At 38.2% G+C, this 14,226-nt stretch overlaps 2 protein-coding genes across 4 annotated transcripts; both read left to right on the forward strand.

Annotated features, from left to right (window-relative positions):
• The first annotated feature begins 4,219 nt into the window (after positions 1 to 4,219).
• Positions 4,220 to 8,292, forward strand: kbtbd7 (kelch repeat and BTB (POZ) domain containing 7). Of its 2 annotated transcripts, none has more exons than XM_028436196.1 (2): positions 4,220 to 4,417; positions 4,496 to 8,292. In XM_028436196.1, the coding sequence occupies exon 2, from the start codon at positions 4,584 to 4,586 to the stop codon at positions 6,429 to 6,431; it is 1,848 nt and encodes a 615-aa protein (XP_028291997.1). In that variant the 5' UTR covers positions 4,220 to 4,417; positions 4,496 to 4,583; the 3' UTR covers positions 6,432 to 8,292. The 2 variants fall into 2 exon arrangements, with proteins under 2 accessions (XP_028291997.1, XP_028291998.1); XM_028436197.1 differs by having other exon boundaries at positions 4,220 to 4,412.
• Positions 8,293 to 10,701: 2,409 nt separating this feature from the next.
• On the forward strand, positions 10,702 to 13,711 carry LOC114455072 (ras-related protein Rab-33B). 2 transcript variants are annotated; one of them, XM_028436081.1, is made up of 2 exons: positions 10,702 to 10,974; positions 12,829 to 13,711. In XM_028436081.1, the coding sequence occupies exons 1-2, from the start codon at positions 10,726 to 10,728 to the stop codon at positions 13,273 to 13,275; spliced, it is 696 nt and encodes a 231-aa protein (XP_028291882.1). In that variant the 5' UTR covers positions 10,702 to 10,725; the 3' UTR covers positions 13,276 to 13,711. The 2 variants fall into 2 exon arrangements, with proteins under 2 accessions (XP_028291882.1, XP_028291883.1); XM_028436082.1 differs by having other exon boundaries at positions 12,835 to 13,711.
• Positions 13,712 to 14,226: the final 515 nt, after the last annotated feature.

The raw sequence follows: 14,226 nt of genomic DNA on the forward strand, positions 1-14,226 counted from the left end.
TCCTTTTCCTTGTTTACCCACTGACATAAAATAACTGTATGCAAACATTTTAAAGGTCCCATATCATGCTATTTTTCACCCATCTCCATTTGTTCTAATAACCCCAAAAACATTATTTTCCCAAACTTGCCTGTTTTCCAGAGTTTTAGCTGCTGAAAAGTCACTTTCTGAGCAGCTCTACACAAACAGATGATTTGCAGCCTACTTACGCATATTCATGCAGTGTCACTGCGTTCCCCATTTTTTTATGGTTTTAACTCACCATCACCACACTATCCATGAGTTTCACACATGATCTGGTCGAGTGTGCGCTGCTGGGAACGTCAGCTCTCTTCCTCTGAGCTCTGCGGAGCATGGATGATCTCTCATCCAAAGGTGCGCTGCTACCTCCTACATGTCACCTATTATTTTGCTATCTGGCTCACAGGCTGGGGGTATTTTGTACCCCCTCCACACCACCCCTCCTCCCGACATGCAGGGATGACCCGTTTAGCCCTGTTAGTTGATGGTTCTATCTCACAATCACAACATTATAAATAATCCACTCAGGTCCACACATGTTCTGTTCTGTGTTAGTATGTGGAGCTGTGAGCTGCTGGATACGTCACAATATCACACTGTAGCGCCATAATCTCCCTTTTTCCCGCTTCTTCCTGCTTTGCTGGGTAGCATCAGTGGCTAATCTCACATCTAAAGGTGCACTGCTGCCATCTTCACCAGGAAAACTGTGAGTCCCTGCAATTATTGTTGAGTTTCATTTACACAATGATCTGATATTTTTCTTTCTTTTTTTACTTTCTCCCGTGGGCCGGATTGGATGATTTACTCTAAAGGGCCGGATTTGGCCCCCGGGCCTTGAGTTTGACACATGATCTATTCTAACATTAATCAATTTAGTAACACTTGGTTTCTGTTGTTAAACCTTACACAGTGAGAGCGTTTGCTAGCTTGTCTTCTTTCCATCATGGATTCTAGTGCCATGATTTCCCAAGGGAAGCAATCCACACACATATGTCATGCCACATGATGGCTCCACCCACCCTGTGGCATGATAGATAATGTTCTTCTTTGGATGATCGATTTATCTGTGAGAAAGGCTTTGTGTACATCCAAACATGTGTCTTATGATCTCATTAAAGGAGACGTCGTAATTTAAAAAAAAAAAAACATACTGTGAACAATAATTTAAGATGTATACGTATTACCAATCTTTTGAAAGGAAGTCATATCTACCTTAAAAACTAAAATTATATATATATATATATATATATATATATATATATTTGTGGGGGGAAAATGTCAACTAAATTATCCAATGGAAAAAGTTAAAAATGCTTGAAAAACAGTGACTTTTGGATAAAGCACATTTGTTGCCATGTTATTGAGGTGATACAGCTCACATTAAGGTAAGTAATATTTAACAGACGAGTACCGTATGTTGATGTCAAATCTCCCTGGTAACCACTCTCACTTAGGACACTGTACGAGGCATTCCAAACACCTCCACTGCTTATTGTGATCGGATTGTAGGAATTTTTCCTCTTCTTCTTCAAAACAGTCCGCTAATAGAATTGGAATAGAATAATTTGTTGTGCTGTGCTGAATTTGGGAAACTCTTGATAATGCCCAACAAAACCCAAGAGGTATGTGCAGTGTTTACTTCATCTTTTACATACAGGATCTAGGTGTCAGGTTTGTTAAAACTCAGTGATAATGTCATTAGAAAACAAAATAAATAGTAATACTTTTGTTTTCAGGATGCTGTAATCAACCTGAAGACCTTAAAGGAAATTTCCCAGAAGCTTTGTTTTGAGTGGACGGTTTTAGCGTACGAGCTCGGCTTTAACAGAAATGAGATTCAGCGCTTTCACACCAGATCAAAGGAAAAATGTCTGCAGGCCAGAGCCATGCTGGAGGGCTGGTACGTGTGTGTGCGTACGTGTGTGTGTATATCGTCAAGTTACGGAAGAGGATGAGGGCCAATTTTGATGGGGAAAATTATTTTCAGCAGATCAAGAATAAAGTCGAAATGTCGAGAATAAAGTTGAAATATAATGATATTAAAGTCGAAAAGACGGGATTAAAGGCGAATTTTTGAAATTAAACTCAAAATTCAATATTGTGTTAAAAGTCGAAGGTTTGCGATTTGGCAAAAATAATACACAACATGGTGTTTATGAGCTAAAAGAGAAAAAATATCTTTGTTATTAAACCCAACTTTGAAGTATAGTTTAACGCATATATCGATATAAAACATTTTTTGTTTGTTTGTTGTCATATGGTGAATTTGGCCCTCGTCAGTTTTGGTAGATTTTACTTCATTAAGGAAATTCAATTTTTATCACAATATTGTATTTTGAGTTTATTTTTTAAATTGCAACTTTAATCTCACCATTATATTTTAACTTTATTCTTGAAATTTCGACTTTATTCTTGATTGGCAGTGGCTATCCGTACGGTTGCCATATCAATATACCGACATTCTATCCGTACGCAGCGCCCCTCATTGGCCAGTTTAGGTCACGTGACTAAGACTAAACCTAACCCTAACCTTAACCCTAACCCTAAAAATTGTTGCATTATAGGGTTATAACCTAACCCTAAACACGTACTTATACTTCGGTAAATGAACCAATAGCACCGGGGGTTGTCCGTACGGCAAACGTACGAATAGACACTTTCTTCTTGATTTGCCCATAATTTTTTCCATCAAAACTGGCCCTAATTCTCTTCCATAGATTGAGAACCATTGGCAAATTAAAGCATTCCCATCAGATTATCTGCTTGTTTTGACATAGTTCTCATCCTAGTAACACCGCATCTCTCCTTGAAATGTATTACTTTTTACCAATAAATCAAAAAAGCTGACCAACTCATTCATTGTTAACTGTTGGCTCCTGACCCATGTTTGAATCTCCTATCAAATGGACTTGTTTACGCACAGGTATGAGAAATCATGGGACAAACCCAACAAAACCAAATTGCTGCAGGATGCACTGGAGCGAGCCGGGAGACGTGATCTGGCAGAGAGACTGCGCTGCCTCCACTGGGGTCACCAGAAACTGAGTCGAAGGGTAGAGCTTCCATCTGCCTTTCCCTTCCTCCTCACAGTGCACAAGACCATCCACAACCATGATGCATTACGCAAAATCAATGATCTCAACCGCAAATTTACATAAAGCCATACCATGTCATTTATGTTACCAGCAACAATATCTCTTTTTTGTTTTGTACATGTAATAAATTTAAGTAAACCTTGTGCCTAAATATGACTTTTTTTTTTTTTTTAATTCATATTTAGGACATTCTCCTTTTGTTAAAGGTCATGAGTAACTAGACATTGTTTGACAGATTTGACTTATTAGATTATTTTCTACTCTAGTGAAGACCTATTGTTTCTTCTTGCTTACTTATACCATGGGAGCAGAACTAGAAGACAACCCATGGTCAGAGAATATGCCTGATTTTGCTATTTAAAGCTAAATCTATGGCAATACAGTTCCTGTGAGCATTGCTCCCAAAGGTGCAATCAAATGAAACATTCTTGAAACAGAGGCCTAACAAATACAACTTTTAGGTGACCTTAGAGTAAGTTTTATAATGCTAATAGTATTATTATAGTAGACTCAGTTATTATTGTTTTAGAAACATTGAAAGATGAGAAGGAAGAAGAAAAATCTAGACCCAATAGGAACAACAGACATTAAGGAAAGAATTGTTCCTATGTTTGTTTATATATTTTACAACTACTTTCTATGAAAAACTGTATTCAAAATGCATTTGATTTTGCAAAATTAGGTGATTATTAAAACTAACATAATGTGATTGGCTTGGAAAATAAAGTGTTGACTAATCAACGACAAGATAAAGAAATTGAAAAAAATAGATAGACAAATACATAAATAAATATTGGCGTGAATGGTAGTAATTTGGATCAACCAATCAGAACGCCATGCCCTACTTCTTATGACTGCTTGTGACACGAAGCAGATGTTAACCAACGACCTTTTCAAAATAATAAAATGTTCCCAAAGTTATGATAATAAAAACGCATAAAATATATGGTATTGTTGCCCTGAAGTTACATTTCAACTATAATTAGTTCAAACGTGTTGGATGATGGTTTGAATCTATGTTTTACTGATATTGTACAAGATTCACAAGTGATATAGTGTCTTGTTGTGAAAATTAAAACCGGAAGTGTTGTGTCTGACGGACCTTCTTCCGTCGTCTCCCGTCAAAACAAAAAACAAGGTTGAGAGAGCTTAAAAAAAAAAAAAAAAAAAAAAACCCTGCCATTAGATTTAAAACATATGCTTAGTTTGTGGACTGCTTCTAGCTGAGACACGGCATTATGGCGGGAGAGTTTGGTTTAGGTGCAAAGAGGCGAGCGCTTTGCTGTTAAGTCTCAGGTAATGTATGTATCTGCGCTGTGTAGAATTTTCACACGGACTCGTTTTGTCAGCCTCAACACAAGGACTGTTTCTCCACACAGAGGACGTTGGATGCATGACGGTGTGTTTGGCTAACCCTGCGCCGACGTGAAATCCCTGAATCACTTCCAGAAAGCGGCGGCGGCGGCTATGGCGTCGGCGCTGAGCTGCTTCAGCGGCCCTGAGGTGCTGGAGGACTTGGGTCATGCTCGAGGTTTGGTGAAGGAGCTGAAGATGCTTTACGATTGTCGGTTGCTTGGTGACGTCACTATCCGGGTCGAGGGTGAGGAAGACTCCCGTGAGGAACCAGGAGATGTGTTTGTGTGTAGTCGCAACGTGCTGTCCGCTGCCAGCCCCTACTTTAAGAGCATGTTCACCGGGGGGCTGAACGAGAGCATCCAGGAGAAGGTGCTCATCCACGGTGTGGACTCTGAGTCCATGTCGGTCATCATTGACTATTGCTACACAGGTAGAGTTACTATTACAGAAAGTAACGTCCAGAGGCTGTATTCTGCCTCCAATATGCTCCAGCTGGAGTACATCAGGAAAGCCTGCTCCAGTTTCATGACCAGGAGGCTGGACCTCTCCAACTGTGTGGGGATACTGAAGTTTTCAGACACCTATGACGATCCTGAACTCAAGGAGAACGCACAAGTGTTCATCGCCAGGAACTTCAGCCAGGTGTGTGTCAGCGGTGACCTGTGTGAGCTGGATTTGATGCAGTTAAAGGAGCTCTTGTCACTGGACACATTGGATGTGGACTGTGAGAAGAACGTGTGCTCGGCTGCTCTGCAGTGGATCGAGACAAACGCACCTCAGAAAAAAGAAGACGCGCTACAAGCACTCAAATGTGTGAGGTGGAACTTGTTCACGGAGAAGGACCAGTGTTACCTTGAAACCCTCATGGCGCGGCCTTTGATGGAGAAATTCCTGGCGTCGTTTTTGAACAAGTCCGCCGAGGCTGGCTGTGCCATCCCTCAAGCTTTGGATCTACCGAAACACAGAATCGGCGTGACCGCGAAAGAAATGATCCTCTTCTTCGGCCTACCCAACGACAACATCATGTGCTGCGATCCTTTCTCCGAGGACTTGTATTTCATGGCCCCTCCTTTAGAAGACCTCAGCAGTCAGGACTACAAACGATCCACCATGGAATCTTTAATTGCTTGTGCCACACCTGAAAACAACCTGTACCTCGCCTCTCATCTTTCAAAACACTTCTGGCTTTACAACCCTGTGCATAACAGCTGGCTGGAGTTGGCAGAGAGGCTTCTGGGTAGGATTCATTCTGGGATGGGCTACCTTAATGGACATGTGTACCTCTTGGGTGGCAGAAATCCAGTTACGGATACTCGACTGAAAGAAGTTGAGTGTTATAGCATCCAGAGGAACCAGTGGACATTTGTAGCTCCTCTGCCTCACTCTTTGGGTAAAATGCAGGTGGTGGCGCTGAACGATCACTTGTATGTGGTGAACAAAAGGAGGATGCTCTGCTACGACCCAAAGAGGAACCGCTGGCGACACTGCGGCTCACTCAGAAGAGATAAGCTCCACAAAGCGTGTGTGTTCCAGGACCAGATCATCTGCGTGTGCGACATCCCAGTGGTGAAAGCGTACAGCCCGACCAGAGGAGAGTGGAGGAGGTTAGGGGACATCCCCATCGACAGTCGAGCTCTGAACTACCAGGTGATCCAGCACAACCAAAAGCTGCTGCTTCTCACGCAGACTCTGCTGCAGCACAACAAGAACCGAGTCCTCATCCACGAGTACGACCCAGCTAGAGACGCGTGGAAGAACGTGATGGCGGTGTACGTGTCCACGCTGGGACCTGTGTGCGTCTCCACACGCGTGTATCCCGTGTGCCTGGGCTCGGCTCAGAGCTTCTCCACGGAGGAGGACGACGACAGCGGATCCAGCGCCGACTGGGACTTTGATGGACTGACGGACGTGGACTCTGACACTGGCAGCTCCAGCTCGTTCTCAGATGAGAACTGGTAGTTGAAAACAATCATGTGTTTAAAAGTTGACTTATTTATAAAACAATGGCTTTTTACAGGGTGGTTTCATTGGTGAAGTTGTCGTCTACAGTATAAGCACAACATTTTCTCTATCTAAAAACAAATACCAATATTAAATATCATGGTTATTTACACTTTTTCCACTTTTTTGTGATAAAAGCCAAACGGTGAGTTCTAACTGGGATCATAAGCTGCTAAAAGGCTGTGAGACAGTGTGTTTTAAAGCCTTGGTGTGAAAATGTGTTCAAGCCAACGTTAATCACCAATGCCAGTATTCAGCATTGACCACAATATGACAGGACTACCTAATTTTACCTCCATTAAAAAATGATGAGTATTATGTGTAATGATGGACAGTTTCCTGTATTTTCCATAATGCATGTCTCCATAAAAATAAGTAAAGGCAGAGATCGAGAGGAAGTTAAGTGTATCATCATATCATCTCAAGTCATATAGGAAAAGAAAAATAATTGGCTTTATTCATTTGTTAAATGTGATTTTTCTAGTAAGGGCTTATTTTGGAGTGTAGCGAACCCTTCAACCAAATGAACTGTAAGCTTGAAACGTGCAACGCACCCACAATCAACAGGGTAAGCAGCAGGTTTAAGGTTAGATGGATTCATGTTGATCAAAACGAATTATTATTTATACCTCACGTGCTTATGAACACAAATTTCTTGCTGGAAACTTCCTAGTTGCATGTTAAAACGGGCTGTAAAAGTCAACTGAGGATATTTTTGGTGTGAGAAATATTAGTATTCCAAAAAGATCTCAGAGTGAAATTTAATATCTTCTGTAAATAAATGAGCGCACGCTTAAGGCAGAATATGTTGACTTTTATTTCTCAGGATGATGCCAGGCAGTTAAAGTGCCTCACGTGTGTGAACTATAGCCAATAACAGGACTCTGGTCCTCTTTGTTGATGAATATTTTGAATTGTTTCATGCCCTATGCTGGAAAACTATTTTGGAAGAACATTAATGACAATATACTACACGCTTTCTCAGGTTAAGGCTTCTGTTAATGCCTTTTTTCCGCTAGCGATGCACGATATCATTGACCTGCCGATATGTGGGACAAATTTATCGGTTTGCAAACCAACAAAATCAACAATCTCAAAGTAGAGTTATTCCCTGAATTTATTGATTTTTTCCAAATTGTTTGATCTTTTCCTCATACATGGGTGTGACACAATGTGTTTTCGGCCACTCAAATACAACATTTAAGGACGTATTAACTGTTTTAAGTGGCATATGCTGCAAGTTTGGGTTTTTTTAAGGCATATTTGACATATTGACTTAAGTTAAAGTATTGTTCTTATTTTGCAGGAATGATTACTGATGTTACATCATTTTTAGCTGCGACTTATGTCTGTGTTTGCTGTGTTTAAAAATAAAAATTAAATCGGATATCGGCCAAAAATGCAATATCGTGCAGCACCACTATTTGCCATGGTACACTCTCCTGTTTTAAATGTTTTCACTTTGTCATTTCATCTCAAAATTATTTATATCAACAGTGTGTATGTTTTATTATACATGTTTTTGTTAATTTATTTTTTCCAATTTTATGTGTTTCAATACATTTAATTTTATGTTTAAAATAAGGATTTGGTCTGTAAAGGCAAAAACTGTTGAGAAGCCATTGTTCAAACCCTTCACTTAGTTATCAGTTTATTATTTAAGGAACTGCAGTGTTGCTTTTATTTTGTTTAGTTGTAAGAGACTCAGTATTCTGTACACACGGCAGCATTTATTTAAATTTCTTTGAACATTTTAAACTGGTAACTAGTGACGCTGAGTGATTGATTGTTGGTGTTGTGTGTGCTATAATGTGAAAGATGGCGGCTTGTTAGATTTTAAAGATATGGATCAAAATAAAAGTTTGTTGATTCAAAAAAGATTTTGTGTACTTTTGTTTTTTGACTCCTAGTGAGCTGTACAAACTGTATTTAGTGATGCACCTAAAACCTGGACACCAAAAATTTCAATGCATGTATTTGTTTTGACCCTCTTCCAGCAGCTCAGTTAGTTATAGGCCTGTATGAGTCGGGTCAAGTTAAACATTTTAATTTATTTACATTTTCAATTTTATTTTATATTGTGCATTGTTGGAATGTCAGTAAATATTTTCATATTTTTAATTGATTTATTCTTTGAAGCATTAATATTCATTTATACAATTGCAATGTTTTAATGTTAGTGAACTTAGTACACATTCATAGCCATAAATGCAATGAGACTGGTAATTTGTATCATTTTTTGCGGTGTTTTCGGATGTAGGCCTTGGTTTTCTCATTTTAGGTTTAAGAATTTTCATTTCAGTGCATCCCTAATGCTGCGTTCACACCGGATGCGTAACGAAATGTCCTTACATCCAGATTACATACAAAGTCAATAGATAGATGCATCCCAGATGCGAAATCTTTCCAGTGCGGCAGTGCGGTGCGATCAGCTCTCTCTGTAGTTTTCATCTTTGAAAGTCGGCATTGAGCTAGGATAGCATTAGCCGCTAATCACACCAGCTTTTTTCACTGGTGGTTTTTGTTAACTCACCAAGTTGGATGTGTCGCTGGTGGGCGGGGCTTCCCTTCAGACGTGCGTATGATCATGCGGCAGATGCATCCGGTGACGCAGAAGAAGTATTCGTTGTGAATGCAGCATTAGCCGCTAATCACACCGGCTTTTTTCACTGCTGGTTTATGATTATGAGAGGAGAAAAAAAGAGCACAGCTCCTCGCTTCAGTTGGATGTGTAGCTAGTGGGCGGGGCTTCGCTTCAAAAGTGAGTATGATGCGAATGGGGACATTTTTTGATCCTGTGGACCCTGCGGTACATTTTGTGCGGCAGATGCGTCCGGTGCCGCACATGACGCATTCGGTGTGAACGCAGCATAATATATAAGTATAGTAGAAGTTGCACCCATAATTCAGAAGTAGCAGCACTGATAATAAGGTTGTGGAGTAAGCAAAGGAAAACTTAGTTGCTGACTCAGACAATCAATTTCTGGGACACGTGCACTCTGAGTCAGTGAGAATAAACAATGGTATCAAGATGGTTATTAGTGATAACAGCAGCTATTACAGTATGATTGCTCAATGTGATCAAAGTTCAGCATTTTCCTGATCCATAATGTGCAGGACAAGATGCATTCCAGTAATTTCATGTTATCCAGACCACGTCTATCAGACCTCTTTTCATTCTACAAACACAGTAGAATGTTGACCAATCCATAAACAGGAAAACAAGACAGCACCCTGATTTAAAATGTATAACTCATCACACAATAGTGACACATGTACCAAGTGAATAGGAGTCTCAACATGTATTACTCAATGTATTTATATCTGTGACAGATTTAGGACTGGAAACTAAACATACGTCTATAACTATTATCAAACAAACAGATCAGCAGTGGTTCAAAAGTAGGTAGCGGTTTTATCAGACATTGTTTATTTTAATTTGAATTTATTTTGGCAGTTTTTGGAAAAACAAAAACAGAACAAACAACACCCAATTGTCTAATTCTTCAGCGGAATATATATACTGTATATATATATACACACACACACGAATCTACATGCCATGTACATAATATTGATATTATACTATACTATTTCACATCTACGACACAAATTTCATCAATTAAATTTAGTGTGGCAATATATAAATTAATAATATTCTCTGTCAAGAGATACTGAATTTGGGATTTTCATTAATTGTCAGTTATAATCATCAAAATTAAAAGAAATAAACATTTGAAATATATCAGTCTGTGTGTAATGAATGAATATAATATACAAGTTTCACTTTTTGAATGAAATTACTGAAATAAATCAACTTTTTCATGATATTCTAATTATATGACCAGCACTTGTATACCTTTTATTGTGTTTATTAATTATTAGTATATGTTATACCATTATATATTATTGTAGGTAAAATTGTTGCTCTTCTTTCTTATACTTACTAATGATATATGTCTTGAAATCATCTTTTTAAAGTGGTTTATGTTGGTGTTTTGTTTTATTTCATCCTTTAGTTCCATAATGTACCACTTTCTATTGTTATTAAACTCATCCATCATGTTTGATTGTGAATATTTTGTGTTTTGTATCAGACTAATGTCTAAACTTTAAATATTTGCATTTGTGAGAGAAAACAGTCGCTAAACTAGCCACGTTCACACACATTTATGATGTTGCTGTGGCGCAGGGCTTTGAGTTCTCGCGATACTTTGAGCGCGTGAGCTCATAGCTCGCGACAAAATGTGAGATGGCTGTGGAAAACAAAGCTGGGGCAGAATTTGAGTCGGTATTCAGTCCAACAGACTCCCTGGAGCTCTCCAGAAGCTACGATCAAAAGTGTCGCGTTTTTAAGATAATAGTCATCGGAGACTCGAATGTGGGGAAGACGTGTCTCACCTACCGGTTCTGTGGGGGAAATTTCCTGAAAAATCCCGAAGCTACCATCGGGGTGGACTTTAGAGAGAGGACGCTGGAGCTGGATGGAGAAAGCATCAAGGTGAGAGGACCACACGGTTTAGATCAAACACTGCTGTTTGTTTAGTGTGAGCACATAAAGGGTGTCCTATTTACCTATTTACGGAGGTAGAATTGTGTCTTTATTATTCGATAAATATAAATAACAACTTTTCAATCAAAAGAAAAATCACTTAAAAACAATAAAATAAAAAAAATAACCTTTTCAATCAAAAAAAAAAAAAAAAAAAGTTTACTTATATCAAAAATAAATATTTCCAAATAAAGAAAAAAAAAGTGTTTTATTTTTCTGCTGCTGGAACTCTGTCTTCATCTTTAAATGCAAAATAATATTCCAGTCCCAAATAATTGCATTTGAACACTTTTTTTTTTTCTTCCTTTGATTAAAAATATGTATTTTTAAGTTAAAAGTTTTGTTGTCTCAAATATTATTTTGTATTTTAACACTTTTTTTCTGAAAATATTTAATTTTGATGGAAGTAAACTTTTTAGTTTTATTTTATTTATTTATTTTGGTTGAAAAGGTATCTTACTTTATTTGTTGATTGAAGTGATTATTTATTATTATTATTATTATTATTATTATTATTATTTTTTTTTTTTAATTGAATAATGAAGACACAACTCTACCTCCATACCTATTCAGCTCATCAACTGGTAACAGTCCAGTACTAAAGACAAGGGACATTTATTTGTAAAGCACATTTTATACACTCCGCAATCCTTAAAAAAAGGAACAAGCAGGTCAGAAAACGGATGGATTGATGAATTTCATACACAAGGCAACTCATTGTGCCTTACATGATTCATAATACAGCATTTGTCCAATCAAAAAATACACTCATACGGACAGTTTGCTATTTTTTTAGCAGTGAAATAGTAAAATAACAAACATTTAAATAGTTTTAGGAAACTGAGAGTTTTTGACTTGACACATTTTGTGCAGACTTTAATTCTGCTGCAGCATAATGAAACATGCTGTGAACTCTGGGCTCCACTATCTGACCTGTGTCCATAGATCTGAGAGACCTGCTGGGTTCATACATGAATAACATCTCACTGATGTTATTTGGGCCCAACCCATTCAGTGACTTATACACTAGCAGCAGAACTTTAATGATTATTCAGTGCAGTGCAGCAGTTTATTTGATTTATCTAAAGGAAGGTTACTCAATGTTTTTTTGATATTATTTTGATTTTAGCTCCCACCAAAAAATATCTTGTGTGTTTTTCCCAGATTACTCTTGTATTCCCAAAGACCAAAACTTCTCAGCTAGCTAAGGTGAAGATGCTAGATTGAATTTGGGATTGATTTTTGCCTACTTCCTATTTTTCTATTACAATTACGTCTTCAATAAACACTCAGTTAAATCCCTCCCACCTTATTAGGCTTCATTATCCATTAAAATATTGGTATAAATATTTTTGATGTGGGCATCTGTGCCTTTTTTCTCATAGTATACCCCTAGATTTATTTTTTATTTTTTTTAAATGCTAAAATGATCTTAAAGAGAACTGACAGTTAGTGGGTAAAATTGAAACATATTTTAAAAATTGCTAACTACGTACACGTACAGTATGTGTGTAAGCCATAGAACTATAGTGTTTCATTAAATTGTAAACGACAGTTTTTATAGAATTTCCATGCCAAATAAGATTACAAAGTCAATTATCTGAACTCAATTACAATTCAATTATGATTACGACAGCAACAGATGTTTTCAATTAAAGTTACAAATAGAACTACATCACAATTGTAATTAATGATCAATTATTATTGTAAATAATTACAGTTATTATTGACACCAACCCTGCTTCCTACACATTTACATGAGGTGGTTTGATACCTGCTTGTGTTCTGTTTCTGCTCTCCCAGTTGCAGATTTGGGACACAGCCGGCCAGGAGCGCTTCAGGAAGAGCATGGTGGAGCACTATTACCGCAGCGTTCAAGCCGTCATCTTTGTGTATGACGTCACAAGCCTCTCCTCCTTCCAGAGCATTCCAGAGTGGATCGACGAGTGCAGCAGACATTGTGTGGGACCCCTCGTGCCCCGCATCCTAGTGGGAAATAAGTGTGACCTGCAGGGTCAGCGAGAGGTTCCCACGTGCACTGCTCAATCGTTCGCTGACGGCTACAGCTTCCCACTGTTTGAAACTTCAGCCAAGGATCCCTCTGAGAAGGAGCACGTCGATGCCATATTTCTGACTTTAGCTTACAGGCTGAAGAGCCGCAAATCGCTGATACTTAAGCAGCCGAGCGTAGAAGGTGTTGCTCCTCTTTTAGACCAAAGAGACCAGCCTGATGGGTGCTGCCAATGCTGAAGCACATGCTTGATTTGTTGGAGCTACAAAAGTGCAGCAGTCACTGCAGCCTTCAGGGGAAAATGCATAACCTAAAAAGCATCCAAAAAATAGAAAATAAAGGCTTTTAAGTTTGTACTGTATCAAAGGAAGATTTCAACCAAATGCATGAATATTTGTGGAGGTATATCAAGGTTTTGCTGCACATAAAATCACTTTTGAGTCGGTAATGCAGATGCACTTTAATAGAGAAAGAACATACGCAATCGTGTCCAGCAGCTCTGTGTAATTATTAGAACTCAAACCTGAAAATGAATCAAGCAGAAGAGCGACTGCAAGGGAGACAGAGACGCTCAAAAAAACTGTGAAAACCTGTCATCAAACCAGTTTTATTTTACACATAGAAATGTTCAGCAATGACAGATTGTTGCAGTTATTAAAGTCTTGTAACAATGCATCCATTAATTGTAGCTCCTTTTTTTGTAATAAACAAATTGCCAAAGATATTGATTATATTAAATAGATGACTTCCAGAAATCCTCAGGTTTCTACACAACAAAGGTCAGTATATTCCTCATACTCGTGAAATATTTCCTTATTTCCTATTGCACATATATAATCTATTAAGGATAAGTTTAGTACATACACATACAGAATTTCCAGTGCTTTCAATGAGAATAATCCAGTGGTATTTGTATCTATTTTCTTCCATGTGGCCTTTGAACTAGGCTGCTAAGAACTAAGACACACCTCTACAGATATAGCTTTAAAAAGATGAAGAACAAGCTAAAGAAGGAAACAGAAAACCATACAGGAAGTCAATACACCATTCAAGGAAATAAGGTGCAAAAGTCTGTTTTGCATCAGTAACAAGCTTCAGCTATCTATCTGTGTGTTGGCTGAAAATATTTTTAATCCTAGTATATATGTTTATTTTTAAAGAATAAATTAAAAGCGACGACTTTTGGCCAA

This window comes from Gouania willdenowi, chromosome 21 (genome assembly GCF_900634775.1).
Source record: "Gouania willdenowi chromosome 21, fGouWil2.1, whole genome shotgun sequence".
Taxonomy (NCBI): Eukaryota; Metazoa; Chordata; class Actinopteri; order Blenniiformes; family Gobiesocidae; genus Gouania; species Gouania willdenowi.